The following is a 22883-nucleotide window of genomic DNA, read 5'->3' on the forward strand; positions in this document are numbered from 1 at the left end:
GGGCTGGCTCCCCGGCTCCTGGAAAGCCTGACCTTCCAGCCCCTGGTTCCATGAGTCCTGTCCTATACACTGATAATCCCTGCTGGCTTTGGAGCCTGTGCCGTGCGCTTTGCACCTGTAATCAAATATACCTGGATCCAGGCCCTCCACGTGTTCTTCCCAAGCACTTCTCCTCCCAGTCCTATCCCCAACACAGAAGCAAACACCGGTGCCTTCCAGAACCTGGCCCTGGGGGCTGTCACTCTGACCACACGCTCTGAAATGCAAACAGCCACACAGGAGCCTCTGCCCACCCTGACTACTACTTCTCAAGGAAGAGTTTATTGGATACACTTGTAGGGGGCAAAAGTCTAACAGTGACAAGGAGCTACAGGCTCACCCGTTTAGAAGATGAGCAGGGAAAACAAATACACTGATTATGTACAATCATTAAAAACAGCAGGGTGGTGGAAAAAAGGAAAAACTGCCAGCAGCCTTCCAGAAGGTTAGTAACAGAGGACGTCTGCAGGCACCTTCCGGCCCAGTTTGACCGTGCCCGCGCGTCCTGGGGCTGTCCCGCCGCCGATGAGTAGAGATGGAGCAGGGAGACTGGGGGGCTCCGAAGGGCTCGCGTCGGTCCTGCTGTGCCCGCAGTCGGACCTGGAGAAGGAAGCCCCACCGGCGATGCGCATGCGCCCGCCTCTCCTCAAAAGGCCCCAAGGACAACGTCCCGGGCATCTGCCGATGCAGACGTGGGAAGAGCTGAGGAAACGCACGTCGTGAAGGCAGCAGCGGCCTTTCCTGGGCCTGACCACAAGTCCAGACCCGGGGTCCTCTTACGTGAGCCCCGCGCCCCGCATCTGCGAGACCCCAAAGTGGGCTGAGCGCGGGCACCAGGCGGCCCACCGGGGGCCCAGGACTTCCGCTGGAAGCCAGCCCCCGAGCCCCGGCAGCAGAGGAAGCATGCCCACGAATCAGACACAGCTCTGCGCTGTTTGAAAGAGAGAAAAAAAAGGAGCCCTCCGAGTTTACTCAAATAGAGGCCTTGGACCATCCGGAGCGTTTCTATAAAAAGGCGCTGGATGCCTGATCGAAGTTGCACAGTCTCCTGGCGATGCCGTCCAACGCCCACCGAACTGGAAAGATGGGACATTTAAAGCCGCCGCTCCGAGGGCCGTCCCCGAAGCCGACGCTGACGGGCCCCTCCAGGCCCCCGAGGCGCCCGGCCGGGCGGTGTGCGGAGCTGCGCCCGGCAGCGGGTCAGTCGCGGTGGCGGCGCCAGGTCCCCGCCCGCTCGCTGCCCGGGGCGGGGGCGGGAGGGCCGGGGTGCGGGGGCGGCTCCGGGGGCGCGGCGGGCGCCGGGGCGGCGGGCTCCAGGCCGGGTCGGCCGCCGTCGGCGCCAAGCTTGCTGCCGAAGATCTGGCCCTCCTTATCTAGAGCCGTGTTCTGGGGAGAGAGCAGGAGACGTAAGACACGTGAGTCCGCCGCCTGCGCCGGGCACCGCGAGCGAGCGGGGCGCGCCGAGCATGCAGGCCGGGAACAGGAGAGGAGAAGTAACGCCCGTGGCCTGACGGCGCCCCCACCGGCCCCCCACCCCCCCCGGCCGGCCCAGCAGTCCCTCCATCCCTCACCGCGGCCTCTGCTCCTACGGCCCTGGCCGGAGCCTCTGGGATCTGAGCCCAGAAGCGTCCTGGACAAGAAGCAAACCGCATGGGAATGCAAGGCACCTGACTGCTAACTTCTCTAAAGAAGGTTCCCCATCGGGAGACTGGAAAGGTTAAGTCATGTCATCTGTAATACCTAACCCCCACCCCGCCCCGAAACCACCGCCGCAGTGGCGGCCATCAATTTATGAAAAGCCTGGGAATGCAGGGTGTAACATCACCCATCTTTCCATCGTCCAGCAGCTCCTCCCTGGCCTTCTCTTCCTGTGGGGTGTCTTCACACCCCCAAGGGTTGTGACCTGCTCCCCCTGGTGGCTCAGAGGGTTAAAAAAAAAAATCTGCCTGTAATGCAGGAGACCAGGGTTCAATCCCTGGGTAGGGAAGATCCCCAGGAGAAGGGCATTGCAGCCCACTTCAGTGTTATTGCCTGGAGAATTCCATGGATGGAGGAGCCTAGTGGGCGACAGACCATGGGATCACGAAGAGTAGGAAATGGCTGAGCGACTAGCAGGCTAACTTTCCCCTGCTCCAGGGGCACAGATGTCCCCTGCCCTCTGACCCTAGCCTGGAGGGAGACTGGCCCGCCTGCCTCCTCCTCTGACCAGGTATGACTGCTGCTCAGCCAGGGAGGCCAGGCCAGGCGCCCTCTCACCGCGTTTTCCAAACGCGGGGCTCTTTCAGTTCTCAGCACCTTTAGCTGAAAGGCATGTGGGCCAGAAGTCCTTTCCTTGTCATCTAACCACCTTGATGGGGAAAGGAACCATCGAGTCTTCCAGGACTCCAGGAGGGGAAAAAGTGCCTGAAGAAAGTATGAACAAATGGGGCTTCCTAGACCTTGGGCGGCTTCCTAGACCTTGGGCGGCTGCCTGCGGGGCCCTTGGTGCAGACTGGAAGGCAGGTGTTCTCCACAGGCCCTTCCTGAACACTCAGTGATTGCCAAGGGCACTTTCCGTTTCCTGGAGAAGAGGTAACTGGGGAAAAGCCAAATCAGAAACTCAGCCCTGCGCCTTAACAAGCTTCGGAGCGCCTAGTGTGAGCAGAGGCCAGGCCACCCCCTCAGGGAAAACTCGGAAAGCGCAGAGAGGCTTCTTCCGCCGTTTTCCACCCAAAAGCCTCCCCTGGGCCAAAGACACCACCATCCCCACGGTTATTTCTCCTCTTCTCTTCCCGGCAAGAGCATGAATGTGTGCAGCAGGAGGAAGCAGAGCGGTGCGGTTAGTACATACCATCGCCTTGGACCTAGCCAGAGGAAAGCAATGCAGGCAGCGGGAGAGGCGCGAGGAGGGAGGAGAGAAGCAGGGACAGAAACTGGACTTACTTTCAACAGAAGCAACACAGTCGAAACAGTTTTGTCTAACTTAAATTAAGCCCCAGTCCTTCCCAACGTCCCCCTGAAAGGAGCACAGTCCCCCCAGTGAGGAAGCACTCCTTTTGAATCCACCCTTTCTCCAGTCAGCTACGAGGCTACAAAATGCAGCCACGAGGGGTTTCTTATCATTAATTCTCTTTTCCACCACGAGATGGCCTCTTCTAGGCCAGGCCCTGAGCCGCTTTGCAGGTGCAGGGTCTTTCCTTAAGCCTCTCAGGACAAGTCAGAGCAAATGCAAGTGCAATCCGAAACCACAGGCCCAACTTAAACCAAAACCCTATCCTCTAGGATTCTCCTATCCCAAAGCCTGACAGGGCCTCCTTGCAAATGTACTTGGAGAAAGAACCAAAGCCTTCCCAAAGGCTCCCATCTTATGCTGTCATCCACTAAAAGATACGTATTTGCACCTCAGTGAAAGATAACCTTCAGCAGGAGAACGACTGGCACCCTCCTCCCGTGCCCTCACCAGCTTTTGGTCTGAGAAGCAAGGTGATGTGGCAAGCTGAAGAGTTTTAAGTAAAGTTTTCACGGGTGTGTTTGGCCAAAATGGGTGTCAGTAGGTACAGGAGACCTGCACCCATGGGAAGCTGAGAGCTGGACGCTGCTGTCAGGGTCTGAGAAAAGCATGCAGATAAGACGGGCTGAGAATTAGAGGCCGCTCTGAGGAAGCACAGCACGGTGAATACCAGAATGCTGCTCCAGGGTCCCCAGAGCCTCAGCGGGGTACACAGTGAAACTCTGAAGTGTCTCTCAAACTGTCAAGTCAAACTGTCAAACAAAATGCAGACAACAGCATCAACTTTACTTGCTCACAGTTATTTACCATTCCTGTCCTACCCTTTCCTCACTGGAGCCCCAGGCTCCAATTCTGGCGGTTCTAAGAGAACAAAACCCAACCGGAGGGTCCCGTCTCAGGACACTGATGCCCTGTTTCCACTGCTATTTGTATCAGCAGGAAACCACCTGAACCTTACATGCCCCAGAGAGGAGAACATATACATATCAGGAAGAGCTGTCTGTGAATCAGGATTTTTAAGAAAACATTTGAAACTGTTCCCAAGGGCAGGACACACAGACACACGGGAATGGTGAAGGTGGTGGTGGTTGGGCAGGGGGGTGAGGGAAGGACTGATGACTCGGAAGCGTTGCAAGCTGCCCCAGCACAACCATGCCGGGCCAAGCCTCTGTCGGGTGAGGATGTATGACCTCCCCATGGAGGCCTGCGTGGGACAAGCCAGATTCCCAGGCTGGCTTTCTGGCCGTGGAGAACTGGTCCCTCTAGAGACCAGTGCTCCTGATTCCCCCATGGGTTTTGGACCTCGTGGGTCAGCCAGCACCTCCCCAGAGCTAAGGAGCTGCAGAGTTATGTAGGGAACGGGGGGCTGGGGGGTGAGATGGGGCTCCGCCAACACGCCTGACAAGACACTTAATACACACGTGAACACACAATGCTCACAATCACTGCTAGACTCACAAATAATAAAGCAGTGTTCATTCACGCAAACATCCTGTTAAAGGTCTTAAACTTCATCAGCAAATGGATAAACGCCATTTGTAAACCCCAAGACGTAGGTTCTGAGAGGGCCTGGATGTCCTCATCCAGAACAGAGCCTGTTCTGGGCCGAAAGGCAAAAGCGCCGATCGTTCCAGAACCTTGGTGGGCCACAGGCCCTGCATCTGGGCCGTGAGTCGGTGGCCCAGGGGCTGATGGGGAAGCGCTCATGAGCTCTGGGCGAATCCTATAAAGCTTCTCCCTCTAGGAGACTAGGAAGCTTAATTCATGTGTGGTTATCAAAGTGTGCTAACCCTTAAGGTTTTTTATTACATGGTGAGTGTGGCAATTTCTGATGTTTCAGGTTTTTCTAGATGTCCCCAGGAGCTGCCTAACGGCGTGGCTGGCGGCAGGGCTGTGACCGATCCCAGGCGGCAGTGACTACTGAGAAGGTTCTGCCGTGGGCTCAGACAGGACGGCTTTTCCCACAGGGTCTCAGCTGCCGCTCTGTGACAGCTCTGACCGTCGCAGGCTTTTGGCGGGACACCACTGAGATCCCGGGAAAACCACAGCTCAAGAGGCCTTCCCGCTGGTTTGGCCCAGAGCCCCCGGGGGCCGGCAGCCTGGCAGGGGAGGAGGAGAGCGGCCCCCCAGCCCGGGACAGAGCAGGGGCTTCCCTCTGGCCCCCACCTGCACCCAGTCCTCCAAGGGAAGGATCGGAGGTGCAATGTGCTGGGAGAATACGCGGCTGGTTTCCCCCCAGTCAGCAGGAAAGCAGCCTTTCCAGAGAGGGTGGGTCCGTCCTGAGGCCAGAGTGATGGAGTGGGGGATGGCCCATCTCCTGCTGTCTGGCTCCTGGGCCCCCACCTCCAGGGAAAGCCTGCCTCTCCCCGGGCAGGCAGCCCCGCTGCTCCCCGATCCTATGAGCAGGGGGGACAGCACGGGGGGCCCACGGGGGCCAGCTTCACGGCTCACAGGAGCAAGGACTCGAGTCTGGACAGCTGCTGGGAGGGCTGCTGACTACACTTCGGACTCACTTTTATCTTTTCTGCCATCTTCTCCCGTTCCCTGACTTACTTTCATGTTACTTCACGTACTTTAATGCCATTTTCCATTTGCTGTGTTTATGGATTTAGGTAAGCTGCCTCAAAAACATTTTAGAAGGAAGATCTGACAAAATATGGGGATCAGTGTTCCTAACTTCTCATAAAATTTTACCAACCCTGAAAAACCTAATTTTTTTTCATTCTTCTGAACTTTTAAAAATCACAAAATACTGATTTTTTAAAATATGGAATTTGCTTAACCCTAGCTGTTTCTTATCCCCAGTCCCAAAGACTCATTCACAGCTCAGATAATCTATTTGTGAAGCCCTGAGGAGTCAGGGAGTTGTTGCCTTTGGCTGCAAGTCCCGCCTGGCTGGGGAGCCCTCTCTGCGGGGGAAAGCAGGGCTGGGACAGACGCCGCAGCCCAGGGCCCACTGAGCCCAGAAGAGGCGGGGGCCCAGGCCCAGGGCCCTGCAGTCTGGCCTGCCAGGAACCTGCACACCCTCTGATCCCAGGGCCCGCGGACTGGGAGCTGGCCACACGGTGCCCTTCACATGCCAGGCCACTCTCGCCATGGAGGGAAGAGCCCAGAAGGCACCAGGGCCGCGAGCAGGGAGCGCTGGGCCGCTGACTCTGCAAGGCTCACTGTCAGTGGAGCAGTCAGGCCGGCCCTGCAGCTGCCCAAGGGCGGACCCGTGCTCTACTCACCATGATAACGGAGACCCCGGTGGTCGTGCTGTTCTGTTTGGGGAGCGCGTTATTAAAGTGCTGTTTGAGTTTACCTGTTACTTCAGCTTGCATATTATTCTCCTGGGAGGCGTCATCCTACAGAAAAGAGGCAAAGACACCAACCCTGAGTCTCAATGTTGTCTCTTCCTCAGCAGTTACACACCATCCGTCACTCCCACCGTCTCCTCCTAATAGGGCCATCTGAGCCATGAGATCCGGGGAACCATTTGAGTCAAATAACTGAAAATAACGACTGCTGTTTGGCAGTCCTCTGACCCCCGCAAGGACCCTCTACCATGCACCTCCCTCCTGAGGTCTGGACTGGGCTGAGGAGAGGGCGGAAGGGCCTTCTGCAGGGCTCAGAGACCTTCCTCCACAGCATAAATGCCACCTAGTTTAGTACAGATCCTGCCCATGGAAACATCAAAATTATCATTTTAGTCAAGAATGCAGGTAGTGTCTAGTCTTTATCACTCAGTAAAAAAATGCAGCATCTCAGCTACTTGGCCCAAGAACCAAGTCACGTAACAGGACCCAGAGAGCCTGAACGGAGTTGTCAGGGTGTGGGGGACAGAAGCTGGCTGGCAGAGGTGCACAGGGCGCCCCTGAAGTCAGCAGAAGCCCCTGAATTAATGCCACGTCCGCCAGGCTCCGAGGACTGAGGGGACCCAGGCTCTCCTGGCGTGGACTTTGTTTGACCCGAGCCCCGAGGCATTGTCCACACTCAGGGCACTCCCCGAACTTCACACATCCTCCACCCGGCTCCTACCCGCCCCACCGGGAGCAGGAGCGCTCCTGTGACCACGGGCCAGGAAGACAGAGGTCCGACTCTGACACAGGCTCATCTCTGGGCACGTGCTGAAGACTCTCAAACCCCAGGATGACGGGAAAAGGTCCTTGGAGAGCACCTCACAGGTGAGGACGCTGCAGCCTGCAGAGACGGGGTGAGCCCGGTCCCTCACAGAGGGGCCCGGTGCCCGCCGCATCCTCCAGAGGGCAGGCAGCGTGACTACGGAAAAGGATGCCCAGGGCGCCACAGAACGTGGGCCCAGACCTCGGTCTGCACCACAGCCCAGGCGAGGGGGCCCGCTGCGGCCCGCAGGACACAGAGACGTCGGTCCCCCGGGGACGTGGGTACTTACAGACACCCAGGGGTGGCTCAAGATCTGTCCTGCTGTGCACCGCGCTTCAACATTGACCTGAAGCATCTGACTGATTAACTCCTGGGAAGAAAGACAGGAGACGCCAGTGGGGACAAAAGCAGGGTGGCGAACCGCAGGCACAGAAAGCGTGCGTTCACACCGAACCCTTCGGAGAACAGCCGGCACGGTCACACCTCTGCCTCCCCAGGCTCCGAGGCAGGTGGCCGAGTCCACGCAGACCACGGCGTCCCCTCCTGCGGGCTCTGGGCACTGCCCTCATCCACAGCGCCGCGCCGCGGACCTGCTCCTTCCATCAATGCCACAGGCCTCCTGGGGCCACCCCTGCAGGCTGCGGGGTCTAGGACACAGCTCCCGAGCAAACGAAGGAGCAGGTGTTGAGGGCTTAGTGAAGCATCTGGAAGCCCTAAGAGGGCGGCCTCAGCACACGGGGGAGACAGCCAGGCCAGCTTCCAGAACCCGGCGAAGTATTTCAGGCACCGCGCTGCGGGGTGAGCCACAGTCCAGACAGACCCAGACACAACAACAAGAGCGGCGACAGCCCCCCGTGACAGGCGAGGACCCCTCGACACGCCGCCCCCCAGAGCCAGGCCGCATGGGTACCTTGGCCGAGTCTGTGATGTTGTCCCAGTAGGGGGCTGGGAACTCCAGCTTCCCGGCCAAGATCTGGTCAAAGAGATCCTCCTGGAGGTTGTTCTCACTGAGGCAGTGACAGAGAAACAGAAGAGTCAGCGTCACCATTCGGCATTGCAATAAAAGGCTCACGGGGAGGGGAGACGGGAGTCCAGTGTCTCTGGCGTGGGTGTTTCACAGCTTGGCTGTGCATCTCAACCAGGTTTGGGATGACACTCTCCCTTCTAGATGATGAACCAAGGAACATTTCCATGGACCTGGGAATCAGAGAGAAGGGGGAGGAAGGGAGGTGGTGGAGAAAGGAGGAGGAGCAGGGCAGAGAGAGAGGAGCAGAGATGCAAGAACTCTGTTCAGCGGGTACCGGGCTTCAGCGTGGGAGGACAAAGATGTTCTGGAGATGGGTGGTGGTGACGGTTACACAATGGTTTAAATCTACTAAATACCACTTAACACTTGAAATTGTACACTTACAAATGGTTAAAGGGATAGATTTTATGTCACATGTATTTTTCCACAAAAAACAAAAGACTCAAGAAAAAATGGAATCCACAAAAGTGTAAGTCCTCATTTCAAAAAAAAAAGGAAGCTCAGCATCTGCCCTCAGTCATTCATGGTATAATAGTAAGTGGGGAAAGCAGCAAACCTGAGTCAGATCTCCTTGTCCTTCCCCCTTCTACTTTCCCAACAAAACAGCCAGAGATAGCGAAGCAGCCAACACATGGAAAGTTATAAGGAGTTCAGAATCTGGATAAACATTCACAGGCAACACGCTCCCCACTGAAACCTTTCACTGAAGCTCAGTGTGAGAGAAAAAGCCCATCATCTAAGGACATCCACTAGAACTTCATGGGTGCAGGACCCCGAGGTGGGCGTCCCTCCCTGCCTGCCTCTCTCAGAGCTGCACACAGCTGGTGTCTAAAGAGTAAAAGATGACTTGACGTTTGATGGACAGTGCCAGAAAAATGCGGAAATACTGCTGGGAAAAATTCAGGGAACTGGATGTCCCCTGCCTCCCAGAACACTGCATCTCCACAGCCACATGGCCCCTCCCCTTGGCGGCCACATCAATGGCCAGAGCGAGAAGCAAGTCACTCGCTCCCCAGGCCACTGCAAAGCCTAGAAGAAAACTCAGGAAGGGCTGCTGAAGTCAAGATCAAAATCCAGGAGCGGAAGTTCAGCCTCACTTGGCAAATACGTGTTAAGTAAGTGTTAGTTGCTCAGTCGTGTCCAACTCTTTATGACCCCATTGACTGTAGCCTGCCAGGCTCCTCCATCCATGGAATTTTCCAGGCAAGAGTACTGGAGTGGGTTGCCAGTTCCTTCTCCAGGAGATCTTCAGGCCCAGGGATCGAACCCAGGTCTCCCACATTGCAGGAAGAAGCTTTACCATCTGAGCTACCAGGGAAGCCCAATACTAGAGTGGGTAGCCTTTCCCTTCTCCAGTGGAACTTCCCAACCCAGGAATTGAACCCAGGTCTCCCGCATTGCAGGCGGATTCTTTACCAGCTGAGCTGCAAGGGAAGCCCAAGAATACTGGAGTGGGTAGCCTATCCCTTCTCCAGCAGATCTTCCTGACCCAGGAATCAAACCAGGGTCTCCTGCATTGCAGGCAGATTCTTCACCAGCTGAGCTACCAGGCAAGCCCTGATCACTTGGCAAGGATGCAACGTTTCCCCCAGAGTTACCCCCAGACTGCCTTCGGCCCCACGCACTGCTCAGGTGCTCACGTGGGACCCCGCCCAGCCTCCTATGCAGGAGCCTGGTCAGCTACCAGTCCTCCAGGGTCTGCAATGGTGAATGTGGCATCCCTAGAAACAGATGATTCAGGGCCGTGTCCAGAGACAGCCTCTGGGGCTGTGTGATGAGGTGGCTGCCTCATCCTGTTCTAGGAGAAAGAACAGAGTTTGTGAGCTCTGTGAACGTTCATTATATTAAACCAAGCTCAGCGGAATCGACACTGCTGCTTCATGATGTCATGCAGCACTCAGAGCAACACAGGTCAGGCCAGGCCAGCAGGCAAGGCGAGTGATGCCCCCAATCCCTGCTACCCGAGAAACTGATGTTCTTCGAGTGAGCACAGACTGTTTCTTTCTAGGTGTCCAAATGCTCTTTCCTTTTCACTGTTACCTCTTTACTGACTTAACTCAGCTCATGTCTCCTTAAAAATGAATAAAGAATGTGCCTAAAAACACAATGGGATTTTATAGAAGCATTCAGAACATCGGAGGACCCCAGGAGACAATGTTAGAAGAAGATATAGCAAGTCACCTGTTTCCAGAATCGTTCTTTTTAGCCATTCCTCTCTATGATGGCATGCATCTCCCTTTTGGTCTTCTTCTGGAATCTCAAATAGCTTCTGTTAACACACACGGTCTTTATTTTGTTAACAAACAGCTAAAACATTGGGTGTGTGTCTGCAGGATTTAGGTTCTTGGCAAAATAGCCTGAGTCAACAACACAATCCCAGGATTTGGGCAACTAGAGGGGCACCCTGTGGACCCGTGCTGGGAACTACGAGAGCCCTGGGGTTCTGGGCGGCCCTCGCCAGAGCAGACCTGCAGAGAATGCGCCCTTCTCAGTTGTCACAGAATAAAAGTTCCTCCGATTAAACCTTCCCTGGATGGATTAACACATTTATACACTACAGTCTGGCTAAAGAAACTTCATACTATGTTCCATAGTGGCTACACTAATTTACATTCCCATTAACAGTGTACCGGACAAGGCAATGGCACCCCACTCCAGTCCTCTTGCCTGGAAAATCCCATGGACGGAGGAGCCTGGTGGGCTGCAGTCCATGGGGTCGTGAAGACTTGGACACGACTGAGCGACTTCACTTTCACTTTTCACTTTCCTGCATTGGAGAAGGAAATGGCAACCCACTCCAGTGTTCTTGCCTGGATTAGAATCCCAGGGACAGTGGAGCCTGGTGGGCTGCCGTCTATGTGGTCACACAGAGTAGGACATGACTGAAGCGACTTAGCAGCAGCAGCAGCAGCTGGCTGAGATGCTTCAAGCACTTTTTAATTCTTAAACAGTACAGTGCTGTAAGTCCAGAAACGCCCAGTAAGAAAAACTCTGAAAACAGCAAAAGACTCTGTGTACACACTATTTCCATTGCCAAGGTGTTAAAGGTCAGACGAGGTAACCTGAGAAATGTTGTAAGCTGTTTCACAAATGATGTGCAAAACATTTCACTTAAAGGGGGTATGGGTGTGTGTTTAAGAGAAACATCAAATATCTCAGGATAGTCAGGCAAATGTTATTTGTTATCAGTGGCCCTAAGAACAGACTTCCTTAGGCAATACCTAAACCTTGGAAAAGCAACATTCTTCTCAGTAACAATGAAATATTACATGTCAGCCTGGGACTAATGCCTGAAAATCCTGAAAGAATGGGAGATGCTAGAGTTAAAGAAGCTCAAACTGTCAATTCCAAGGAACAACTTTAATTAAAAAGCTTTGGGTTCAATTAATCTTGTTTAGAAAACAATGAAAATATTTTGAGATATCTGTTGAAAGACTTTTATTTTAGAAGCAAATTTATGCAGATTTGCTTAATCCTAAACCATAGTCATTTGTCATTATTTAAAGGACCATTTCCATAGTTTGATATATATGGTATATAAAATATGTAAGTATTTTATATTATAGTAGGTTATAAAATCTATCCAGAATGTCTGTGTACACTATGAAGATGCTTCTACAACGAACATGTAACATAATAAATTCTCTTTCATCACAACATGATATGAGAGGGAAAACATTTTCAGAGGTAAGCTATCTAGAGTTACAGGACCAGCATCTGAACATAACCTCTAAGGCAGCAGCTTTCAGAATGTACTTTTACTGCTTTTGATTAGCCAGACTGATCTGAATATCCCACAGAGAGAACAAGGTAACAAGTCACAATAGATACATATTGTTAATTCCAGTCTCTCTTTTGTTAAACAGTAAAAAGGAAGTCAAAGAAAACAAACTTCTAGGCTGCACTGGCAAGTGGAAACACTAGAGGGAGTTGTGAGCACATATTCCTCTACAACTGCTCCTCCATACCTTTTCCAGCTGCTCTCAACTTGGGTTAACCACAGAGGGAAACTCTGCTGTAAATGGCCCTTGGATTTGTCGGTGGTGGTTGCTTGCTCAGTTAGGTCTGACTCTTTGCGATGCTATGGACTGCAGCCCAGCAGGCTCCTCTGTCCATGGGATTCTCCAGGCAAGAATACTGGAGTGGGTTGCCATTTCCTTCCCCAGTGGCCATTTCTGATCCAGGGATAGAACCCACATCTCCTGCATTGGCAGGCAAATTCTTTACTGAGTCACCAGGGAAGGCCCTGGCCCTTGGGTTACCGGCTATCAAACCCCACTGTCCTCTGCACTTGACTGGTTCCCAAAGCAAGTCATCACTGAGACCAGCAGGGCACCGCGTGACTGTAACAATGGCCACAAATCACTTCCCTCCTTCTATGGACACAAACTTCTCCCACATTCACCCCAGGCTTAGCTATTTGATTTCATTTGATCAATGGGACATTAATCAAGAAATGTGAAGCAAGCAGAGATCTGGAAGGTACTCGGACAGGGAACTTGCTCTCTCTGGCTGCTTTGAGGAAGCTGTCACCACCATCACGTGAAGCCCACGCTAGTTCTCTGATGCTGGGGGGCAGGTGGCTAAGTCAAGCCTGTGGTCCCAGCGGACACTGAGCTGACTACCAGGCATGTGAGGGAGCTACACTGGACCTCAGGCCCCCACTAAGCCAGCCCAGGGCAGGAGAATGGCTCAGAATGATTCATGCCCCTACTTTTAGAACAAATTCTTCAGTAAAAACTAACAGATACGTCATATCCTATAGTCTGAATAACCCACCTTGGCAATGACCTCGATGGAAAACCATGATGCTGATGGATGGCCAGACGGAAAGAGCCTTCCACCTATAGAAACCCAAGCCACGCCACGAGAACGAGGTCTCACTCCAATGTCGTATCTCTCCTTAAACCTTTCGTGATTTCCAGTCCTCAGCTGAGCCTGCCCTCAACTTGGCATGAACTCATGCTCACTTTTTCTGCTTGATCAATATTCTCATGCTGTGTTTTCAAACCAATAGGCCTCTCAAAAGTAGAGACTGACATCTGTGTTATTCCTGTATTTAATGTAAGCAAAAACAAAACAAAACAAAACCAACTATTCAACTCATTGATCATTAGGGACTTCCCTGGTGGTCCAGTGGCCAAGACTCCATGCCCCCCAGTACAGGGGGCCCAGGTTTAATCTCTGGTCAGGGAACTAGATTCCACATGCCACAACTAAGACCCAGTGTTAAAAAACATATTTTAAAAATAGGTCATTTTAAAAAAAGATAAACATCATACCTTTGTACTTTTCTGTATGTTTGAAAGCTTTTATAATAAAAAGCTTTTATAATAAAGCTTCATATAATAAAAAGCTTTTATAATAAAGCCTCTAATAAAAAGCTTTTATAATAAAGCTTCTATAATAAAAGCTTTTATAATAAAATGTGGGGGGAGAGAGGGAAGAAATAAATCTATTTTTTACTTACTGACTGAATACACACTATAAAACACTATGGCCTTACAGAATAAGGTTTGTTTCCCACTCGATTCCCAGAACTTAGAATGATGCCTGGCCCATTGTAGCTACTCTACAAATGACCATAAGGAAAGATTAAAAGGAAAACAGCATTCAAGAAAAGTCAGAGGAAAATAATCAAACGTGCATCATTAGATTAACATCTGCTTCAAAGTGTTCATGTGCTTCAGAGGGAGAAGGCACTGGTCAAGAGACATACGGTGAAGCCCTAGCTGCCCCCTGTCCATACACCGCTGGGGGGTCCCCACCACACACCCTGACCCCGTGTGTGGTCCCCTGTCCTCCCAATAGGTGAGTGTACGGTCATCCAAGGTCAAACTGCTTTCCCAGGCCTGTTAATGCCAAGAGTGTTTGTAACACTCCTTAACAAAATAGTATGTGAACGGACAAAATCAACTGAAAAAGAACGAGTTCCCTGTGTCTACAACAACCAGGTCAAATGCTCTGCAAAGTGAGTTGTTAAAAAACAACTGTCAGATTAGGTAGAAGAGACAACCCTTAAGAACTAGAGAAAGTCTTACCTGGGAGGGTCAGACTGCTTGGCGAGGATCTTTAACTCTCACTCCTCTTGAAAAAGACTGGGGACGGAAATCACAGACACTGGGCCGCGGGTGAGTTTTACGGAAGAATGACCGTGGGAAACCCAGGGGACCAGGCACAGAGCAAGGCCTGGGCCGCACCTCGGAAGTGCGGATGCAGAATACACATTAATAGGTGGTAAGTTAAGATTAAAAAGTGAATGGTATGTTCATACAATTTGTCACTGACATTTTTATTGACCTGTTTCCGGTCCTGACTGCCAGGAGTAGAATGTCTGCTTCCAGATCAAAGGGAGAGAGTTTACAGTTCAAATATGGTCACTTGCAGAGCCACTGACCTTCGGAAGGGTGGGAAGCCACAGAGCAGTATGTACGTGATCACGCCGGCTGCCCAGACGTCCACCTTCAGGCCATAGCTGGGGAAACAGAACGGTGGGAGGACACACAGGACGCTACTCCCACGAACCCACCTCAGGGCTGACTACTCGCCTTGGTTTGTTAGGGGAAAGGGCCTTTCAGTACCAAACCGCTCATTTCATGCAGATGAATGAACTACCCTTCGGACAAAGGCGTCTGCCCTTCTCCCAACCTCTCCACTCTCTGGATTCCAAGACTGGCCTTTGGACAGAAGTCCAGGCCCCAGGGCTCTTGGAAGTACAAGAATGAGCTGGAGTTCCTGGGATCAAAGTCACGGTGCAGGGATCAGTCTCTCCGGCCCCCCACGCTCCCGGGAGGCACGTGAATCCACAGCAGCAGTCGTGGCACATATACCTGTTCCCAGAGTTCAAGCACCAACCCAACTGCCCAGGAGGCATACCCGGTTTCAGCAATGATTTCAGGGGCCACGTAAGTCGGGGTGCCGCAGACGGTGTACAGTGGGCCTTCCACCACAGTGGCCAGCCCAAAGTCTCCCAGTTTCAGAGACTTGGTCCCATCAGGATATTCACACACCTGGAACAGAAAGCAGCGAATGCTCAGAAGTGTTTTTCCCTCAGTGATCGCAAGGTGGGGAGCCTCTGGAATTGGGCAGAAATGACACAGATACATTTACCAGCAAATCATAAGAAACCTCTCCTTCTGATATTAAGGCCATGGTTTAGCTCTGCTGCTTTTTAGTTTTGTGTTTTGATTTTATGGCCATGTGGCATCTTAGTCCCCCGAGCAGGGATTGAACCTGAAGCCCCTGCATTAGAAGCCCGGAGTCTCAACCACTGGACCATCAGGGAAGTCCCTCTCTTGCTTTTTAAAGCTCTAATTTTTCTTTTGAGAGATGTTGCGTGTTATTTAGATTGTGTGAAATATGAAAAAAATATTTCCTACCTTTGCGAAAAGCCCCTTACCTAGGAGTAGAATGAACACGCGTGCATGCTGAGGGGTGGAGGGGGGCAGCTTACCCGGTTCGCTTGAGAGGCCCCCGACCTCAGGGCAGGGCACTGACCTCTGCTGTGTCTCTCTGTGTGTGTGCCAGGGTGGGGAGGTGGGTACTGGAGAGCCTCAGAAATGGTGTGCATTACAGGTTGTCCACTAAAGCACTAGCTCTCCAACCCATGTTTCGCTTAGAAGATACAATTAGGACTTGCTCTCTAGACAACGAGGAGTATAAACAGTGATACAACCTAGGGGAGAACTTTGGAAATCTAGAAAGAAAGTGACCTTTGGGATGAGACAGCCCAAGCCTGCAGGATGAAACACTCCACCCACTTGTCTGGTGACCTGACCCCTGAAAGCCCCTCATCCACCCTGGGCATGTTCTGTTATCTGTGAAATGGGATAACAGCTGGTCCCTAGCTCATGAGATGAAGCTCAGATCAGGACGGGGTGAATGTTCCTTCTTTCCTGGAAGGACTGGCTGATTCGATCAGGTGGATCATCATCTTGGAAAAGGCTTAACAATGCTGGTGAGGATGTGATGTGTTTGCTGACATCGAAGCAACTTTTCTAGAAAGTATGGCAGTCCTACGTAAATTTCTTAATATCCTTAATAACCTGTGATCTGTAAATTTACTTCTAAGAACCTGCTGTAAGGGAACAGAGATGGATCCAAAGGTTATACCCAAGAATGCCAACCTCAGAATTCATCTTCTGGTTTTTAAAAACTAGAAGCAACGTAAGTGGCCAACAGGTTAATGACTTAATAAATCATAGCAAATCCCTTCAGTGATATTATACAGTCACTAATAAGCAAAATTCAAGTCAACATTAATCCTATGGGAAATATTCAATGTATTAAAGAAAAAGGAATATTCAAAATTTTACATATATACTTTTTTATATACTTTTATATATATATATATATATATATACTTTTTTTATATATATACTTTTCTTCTTTATACTTTTCAGAAGTTTCCAGAATGTTTACAATGAACACATGCTGGTTCCATAATTCAGAAAAATTTATTTTATATATAAGCAGACTTTCCTTATGGGATAAAAGTCTGGAAGTTATTTTAAATGGATGGTTTTCGAAGCAAACAAGTATATATAAGAACATAATCTGAGACCTGACTGTATGAGTTTTAATAAGCTATTTGCCTCTTAGATGTCCATTCTGAAAACACTGAATTTTGAAATAACTGTAAAACCTAACATGTACTTATGTCATATCTTTCCTCTACTTTTACATTTTAAACATATTTGTTTGTGTTTCCTTGTATCCCACTATGAACTGAACCAGATTTTCATCTATATCACTACTTACCAAATGAAGAGAAAAATTTAGCAAATGACATTTTTTCAAGATAAGCACATTAACGACATCATCCATCAGTCTGATACTTAATGACGGGGAGTGATTTATAAAATCTTCAATAAAAAAAGCGTCAAGAACCTCAGGTTTTCCCAATGTCAATGACCCCCACCTTAACAGGCATTTTTAAAGGATGACACTGAAACACTGTTCTCGCTTGTGACGCTTCTCAGCAGCTGAAGAGGAACAGTGTTCACCTCGGTATTTTAATAACTGCTTCCACACTGATGTACTAGAGACCATGCTCAGCAAGCATCTGTATGACTTTCCAGTTTCACAGGACTGGCGGTGAGGATTTGGGGGCCCTCACAGATATTTATCACTCTGCGTCAGCCCACAGCTCAGCAGAGCATATTCAAAGCTACTAAGGATTCAGCCTAAAGCAGCAGAAACCAGGTTCTTAGTCATGCTTAGCCTTAGGTTGACTTTCCATCCATTATGTTTAATGTAAACATTAACGAGAACAATCTGAATTATAGTTAGAATTTATGATGCATTTATTGCAACCCAGACTTTAGAAATTCCCTAAGCAATTGCAGTGATAAGAACATTATAATTCTAAATGTATCATAAGAGTAAAAAAAAAAGTTTTGTTAATGTCATTTTGTTTTTACAACTTTACAGTATACTCATTAGGTACTTTTTTTTTTTTAAATCATGTTTATCTTAGGTGTTCAATTTAGGGAAGCCTAGGGGTATTTAAGAGCTGTTGTTGGATACTCAAGAGGTCCCAGAAGTCCGATTTTTCACGTCCCCTACAAGGAATTCAGAATCAGATGCAGAAGCATAAATAGAAAGGGACTGAAGAGTCTATAATCACCGAATAACATTTGAGCAAGTGGTACTCTGGCTAAATATCAAAAGGGACGTATCAAATAGGGCAGACAAGCCTGAACTAATATTTTATCCGATTCGTCTCTCCTCAGTGCTAGACACAGAGGCAAATATGTGAAAAAGAATGTATGTAAATTTCAGGTCTTAGCTGGAGACTGTCTTTAAAGCAGGAAAATATACATATACCTCTATAAATCCGCACGTATGCACACACACACATTTATGACACTCCTTTAAGAAACTAACACTGGCGCGTACACACAGGGCTTTGCTTTAGGAGACCAATCTTAGGGAAGAGGTGATAAATGCACAGTGACTCCAAGGCCTCATTCTGGCAGAGTTAACTTCTCCTCAGTAATGCCCATCCTCGCAGGCCTGGAAGGGCCAGTCCCACAGTCTCCCAAACACCGCCTCATCGCACTTCTGTAGTCACCCTGCTGGGCAGCTAGGAAGAGAGGCATTATTCCATTTTATAGATGAGGAAACTGAGGCCCAGAAAAATCAAGCTTCGAGCGGGTGGCCATGTGGGACCCCAGCAAGTCCACTCCCATCCCTTGCACGCCCCTGCGTCTGAAAGGCCACAGGTGTATAGGCTCCAGGTGGGGTGTAACCCAGCAACCCCTGGGAACGCCGCTCAGCCGAGCTCAGATGCTCCGCCACCAGCGGAGACGCCCTGTTGCAAGCCGCTGTCAGAATGCAAAACTGAAAAACGGAAGGCGTGCACACCCCACATACAAACTGCAGGCCGCAGGTTCTCTAAATAAAAAGTCAGCGTCGTGATTTAGAAGGCCCTCAAATATGAGAAGCCAGCCCTCTCCTCGGCCTGCCCCAGAAGCCCTGGAAAGGCGGGATTTATCACTGGTCTCTCTCAGTTAACTCTGACCGGGCGCACGGGCTGTAACTCACAGCCCTAATGGCCACCCGAGTGCTCCCTGACACGGCGACCCATACATCTCGGCTGGCAGGGTCTGAATCACGACTCGGCTGCCAGACGGGTGATGCAAATGAGCCGTCTGAACGCTCTGGCGCTCACAGGCGGGATCCTGAGATGCAAGGGGCTGGCAGTCCCTCCGTGGACGGGCTCCTAGCGCCGCACTGGCACTTTCCCACCCCGGGCTGACACCAGCCTGCTGGTTGTCTCTAGGTCTGCCGGGGGTCCCCTTGGGTCGGCAGTGGCACGCACATCTTACTGAGACATGCGGTGAAGTGTCCACGGCCCGACCCCACGGGCCTCGCGTGTCACACGGGAGCCCTGCGCAGACCTCGTGCAGGCTCACCACCCTCCTCCTCCTCTTCCTCCTCCCCTCCTTCTTCCCTTTGGGTGGCAGAGCAGGGCTGGGGTCGGGGGGGATACCCGGACGGGGCAGCGGGGGCAGACGAGGCCCCGACTCCGGTCTCCCAGTCGCCGTCGGAGACTCGGCAGGCTGGAGCCGGCAGTCCCCGTCACAGTCTCCTCCCTGATGGGAAACGAGAGCAAAGGATGAGGGAGGGGGTCCTGAGCCTGCGTGCACAGTAAGGAAGCGTGAGTGGGAAGGTGGAGACATGGGGTGGTGGGGAGGGATGGAATCAGTGGGCTGGACAGGACACCCTCGGGTCTACGGAAGGGCTCACCGGCCCGCGGAGCCCCCCACGGGAGCAGCCGAGGGGGCAGGCGCTGCCATCACCGCTGCGTCTCGAGCCCTGCAGCGCCCGAGCCCTTAGAGACCCTCAGCATCTGCGACCCCCGCGGTGAGACAGGTGTGGAGGGCAGGGTGTCCTCGGGAACACCCGGGGAGCCCCGTCACCTCTGCTCAGGAATCTCACGTTCAAACTCGGCCAGCGGTGCAGGGTTGGGGGCATGCTGACGCGCCCCGCAGCTCCTGGTGCAGGAGCAGGACACCAGGTCCCCATGTGCCCGAGGCCTGCTTCACCACTGTCCTCACCCTCCTCAGAGGTCAGAACGCCACGCCCCAGGACACATCGTGCTTTACACACCAGGGGTATTTACTTTCCTAACAGAAAAACAAGGCAGAAGACGGTAGGAAAACAGACGTCACATGCTTTTAAGTGGATGCTGAAAAATGATCAAACGGCACTATCCAAAGGGGAAACGCAACTGTGGATCAGGAGGGCCCAAGAATGGCGCCAAAGCCTACCCATCAAAGCACACTCTGCTCAATAATCATTGGTGTGCTGCACGCGGGACGCACGGTGTGAAGACCTGCGTGTGAGTGTGAGCTTCAGGCGAGCTGAGTGACCATCAGCGGTCAGTCACCAGCCATTGATTTCTCACCCACTGTGCGCTCATTCACCACCCAGGACATATAGGTGACTGAACACTCACCTGCTCTATGGGTGCTTACTATCTAGAGAATGGGGACGACTAGCGATCTGTTCAAGGAAATTAGAGATGCCAAGGGAACATTTCATGCAAAGATGGGCACAATAAAGGGCAGAAATGGTATGGACCTAACAGAAGCAGAAGATATTAAGAGGTGGCAAGAATACACAGAAGAACTGTACAAAAAAAGATCTTCACGACCCAGATAATCATGATGGTGTGATCACTCACCTAGAACCAGACATCCGGGAATGTGAAGTCAAGTGGGCCTTAGGAAGCATCACTATGAACAAAGCTAGTGGATGTGATGGAATTCCAGTTGAGCTATTTCAAATCCTAAAAGATGATGCTGGGAAAGTGCTGCACTTGATATGTCAGCAAATTTGGAAAACTCAGCAGTGGCCACAGGACTGGAAAAGGTCAGTTTTCATTCCATTCCCAAAGAAAGGCAATGCCAAAGAATGCTCAAACTACCGCACAATTGCACTCATCTCACACGCTAGCAAAGTAATGCTCAAAGTTCTCCAAGCCAGGCTTCAACAGTATGTGAACCATGAGCTTCCAGATGTTCAAGCTGGTTTTAGAAAAGGCAGAGGAACCAGAGATCAAATTGCCAACATCTGATGGATCATTGAAAAAGCAAGAGAGTTCCAGAAAAACATGTTTCTGCTTTATTGACTATGCCAAAGCCTTTGACTGTGTGGATCACAACAAACTCTTGAAAATTCTTAAAGAGATTGGATTACCAGACCACCTGACCTGCCTCTTGAGAAATCTGTATGCAGGTCAAGAAGCAACAGTTAGAACTGGACATGGAACAATACAGTGGTTCCAAATAAGAAAAGGAGTACATCAAGGCTGTATATTGTCACTGTACTTATTGAACTCATATGAAAAGTACATCATGAGAAACGCAGGGCTGGATGTAGCACAAGCTGGAATCAAGGTTGCAGATATACAGACGACACCACCCTTATGGCAGAAAGCAAAGAAGAACTAAAGAGCCTCTTGATGAAAGTGAAAGAGGAGAGTGAAAAAGTTGGCTTAAAACTCAACATTCAGAAAACTAAGATCATGACATCTGGTCCCATCACCTCATGGCAAATAGATGGGGAAACAGTGACAGACTTTATTTTTGGGGCTCCAAAATCACTGAAGATGGTGACTGCAGCCATGAAAGACTCTTAATGACTCTTAAAAGACTCTTGCTCCTTGGAAGAAAAGTTATGACCAACCTAGACGGCATATTAAAAAGCAGAGACATTACTTTGCCAGCAAAAGTCGATGTAGTCAAAGCTATGGTTTTTCCAGTAGTCATGTATGGATGTGAGAGTTGGACTATAAAGAAAGCTGAGCACCGAAGAATTGACGCTTTTGAACTGTGGTGTTGGAGAAGACTCTTGAGAGTCCCTTGGACTGCAAGGAGATCCAACCAGTCCATCCTAAAGGAGATCAATCCTGAATGTTCATTGGAAGGACTGATGTTGAAGTGGAAACTCCAATACTTTGGCCCCCTGATGCAAAGAATTGATGCACTGGAAAAGACCCTGATGCTGGGAAAGATTGAAGGCAGGAGGAGTCAGGGAGGCCAAAGAATAAGATGGTTGGATGGCATCACCAACTCAATGGACATGAGTTTGAGGTGAACTCTGGGAGTTGGCGGTGGATAGGGAGGCCTGGCGTGCTACAGTCCATGGGGTTGCAAAGAATCAGTCACGACTGAGCAACTGAACTGAACTGACCTAGAGAAAATGACAGATAAATAAATGATAAACTCACAGAACCATGGTAAGTGCAGCAGAAACCAGAGGTGGCCAGGACTGACTGCCTCTGCTCAGGGAGGCTGGGGTGATGTCAAGAAGACATGCCTTGTTCGGTATCTTATGAGATGAACCTGTTTGCTGGGGGACAGGATGCTGCAAACGAGACCAGTATGGTGGCGGTTTAGTCACTAAGTTGTGTGCGACTCTTGTCACTCCAAGGAATATAGCCCACCAGACTCTTCTGTCCACGGAATGTTCCAGGCAAGAATACTGGAGTGGGCTGCCATTTCCTTCTCCAGGGATTGAAACCAGGTCTCCTGCATGGGCAGGTGGATTCTTTACCAACTGAGCATCGTGTCACTTTATGATGACCAGTTTGGACATCAACAATGAGGTTGCTGATAAAAGTCTGGTCTTCACCAACTCTGGGGGCCTGGGGAAACCTGTGTGTGGATGAACATGATACAGGAGATGCAGATAACCTCACCTGCCAGAAAGTAAGGATGATGATGGTGATGCTCAGCCCTGAAAGGTGGGAACAGGCCAAGTACCTTGTGTGTTCTGGTGGATCTGTGTACGGAGAACTCAGAAATTGCCTTCTCTTACATTTCCCTACAATGTAGACATGAGGACTGTCCCCAGTCAGCAAGCTACATCTAGTGATTAAGGCCACCATGCAGTGAGTTACATCTGGCTTTAAGGTGAGTGCCATGCTGGCCAGATGGGTAGGGAAGGGAGGACCAGGACAAGAGGCTGGAAGGGAGAACTGGGACCAGACTGTGAAGCTGAGCTCCATATCAAAGTAAGACTCTCGTCTGCAGAGCAACAGGACAAAGGAGACTTCCAAACAAGAAAAGTCAACATCCCGGGGGCTCTATTTCCATACCCGTAAAGCTGAGATGAACGGACTATGTTATATTTTCAGAGTTCTGTCCTGCACATAAATGAACCCTTCCACTTCTGTCTCCCATGAGCCTCTAATTCTGTCACCAATTTATT

The 22883-nt window shown here is 50.9% G+C and overlaps 1 protein-coding gene across 6 annotated transcripts in view; it reads right to left on the minus strand.

Annotated features, from left to right (window-relative positions):
* Positions 1-290: 290 nt before the first annotated feature.
* The window catches only part of DCLK2 (doublecortin like kinase 2), a 192912-nt gene continuing 170319 nt past the window's right edge, over positions 291-22883 (minus strand). For 4 of the 6 annotated variants that reach the window (XM_043484756.1, XM_043484766.1, XM_043484747.1 and 1 more), the window contains 6 exons: positions 15036-15169; positions 14557-14634; positions 8043-8139; positions 7422-7502; positions 6259-6375; positions 291-1425 (listed from right to left, as the gene is read on the minus strand). In XM_043484756.1, the coding sequence (XP_043340691.1) occupies positions 1240-1425; positions 6259-6375; positions 7422-7502; positions 8043-8139; positions 14557-14634; positions 15036-15169 (693 nt within the window). In that variant the 3' untranslated portion in view covers positions 291-1239. Of the gene's footprint in view, positions 3781-6258; positions 6376-7421; positions 7503-8042; positions 8140-14556; positions 14635-15035; positions 15170-22883 lie in introns of all 6 variants that reach the window. The other 2 variants (XR_006272512.1, XM_043484779.1) reach the window with 2 other exon arrangements.

The sequence above is a fragment of the Cervus canadensis genome, chromosome 1 (assembly GCF_019320065.1).
Source record: "Cervus canadensis isolate Bull #8, Minnesota chromosome 1, ASM1932006v1, whole genome shotgun sequence".
NCBI lineage: Eukaryota > Metazoa > Chordata > Mammalia > Artiodactyla > Cervidae > Cervus > Cervus canadensis.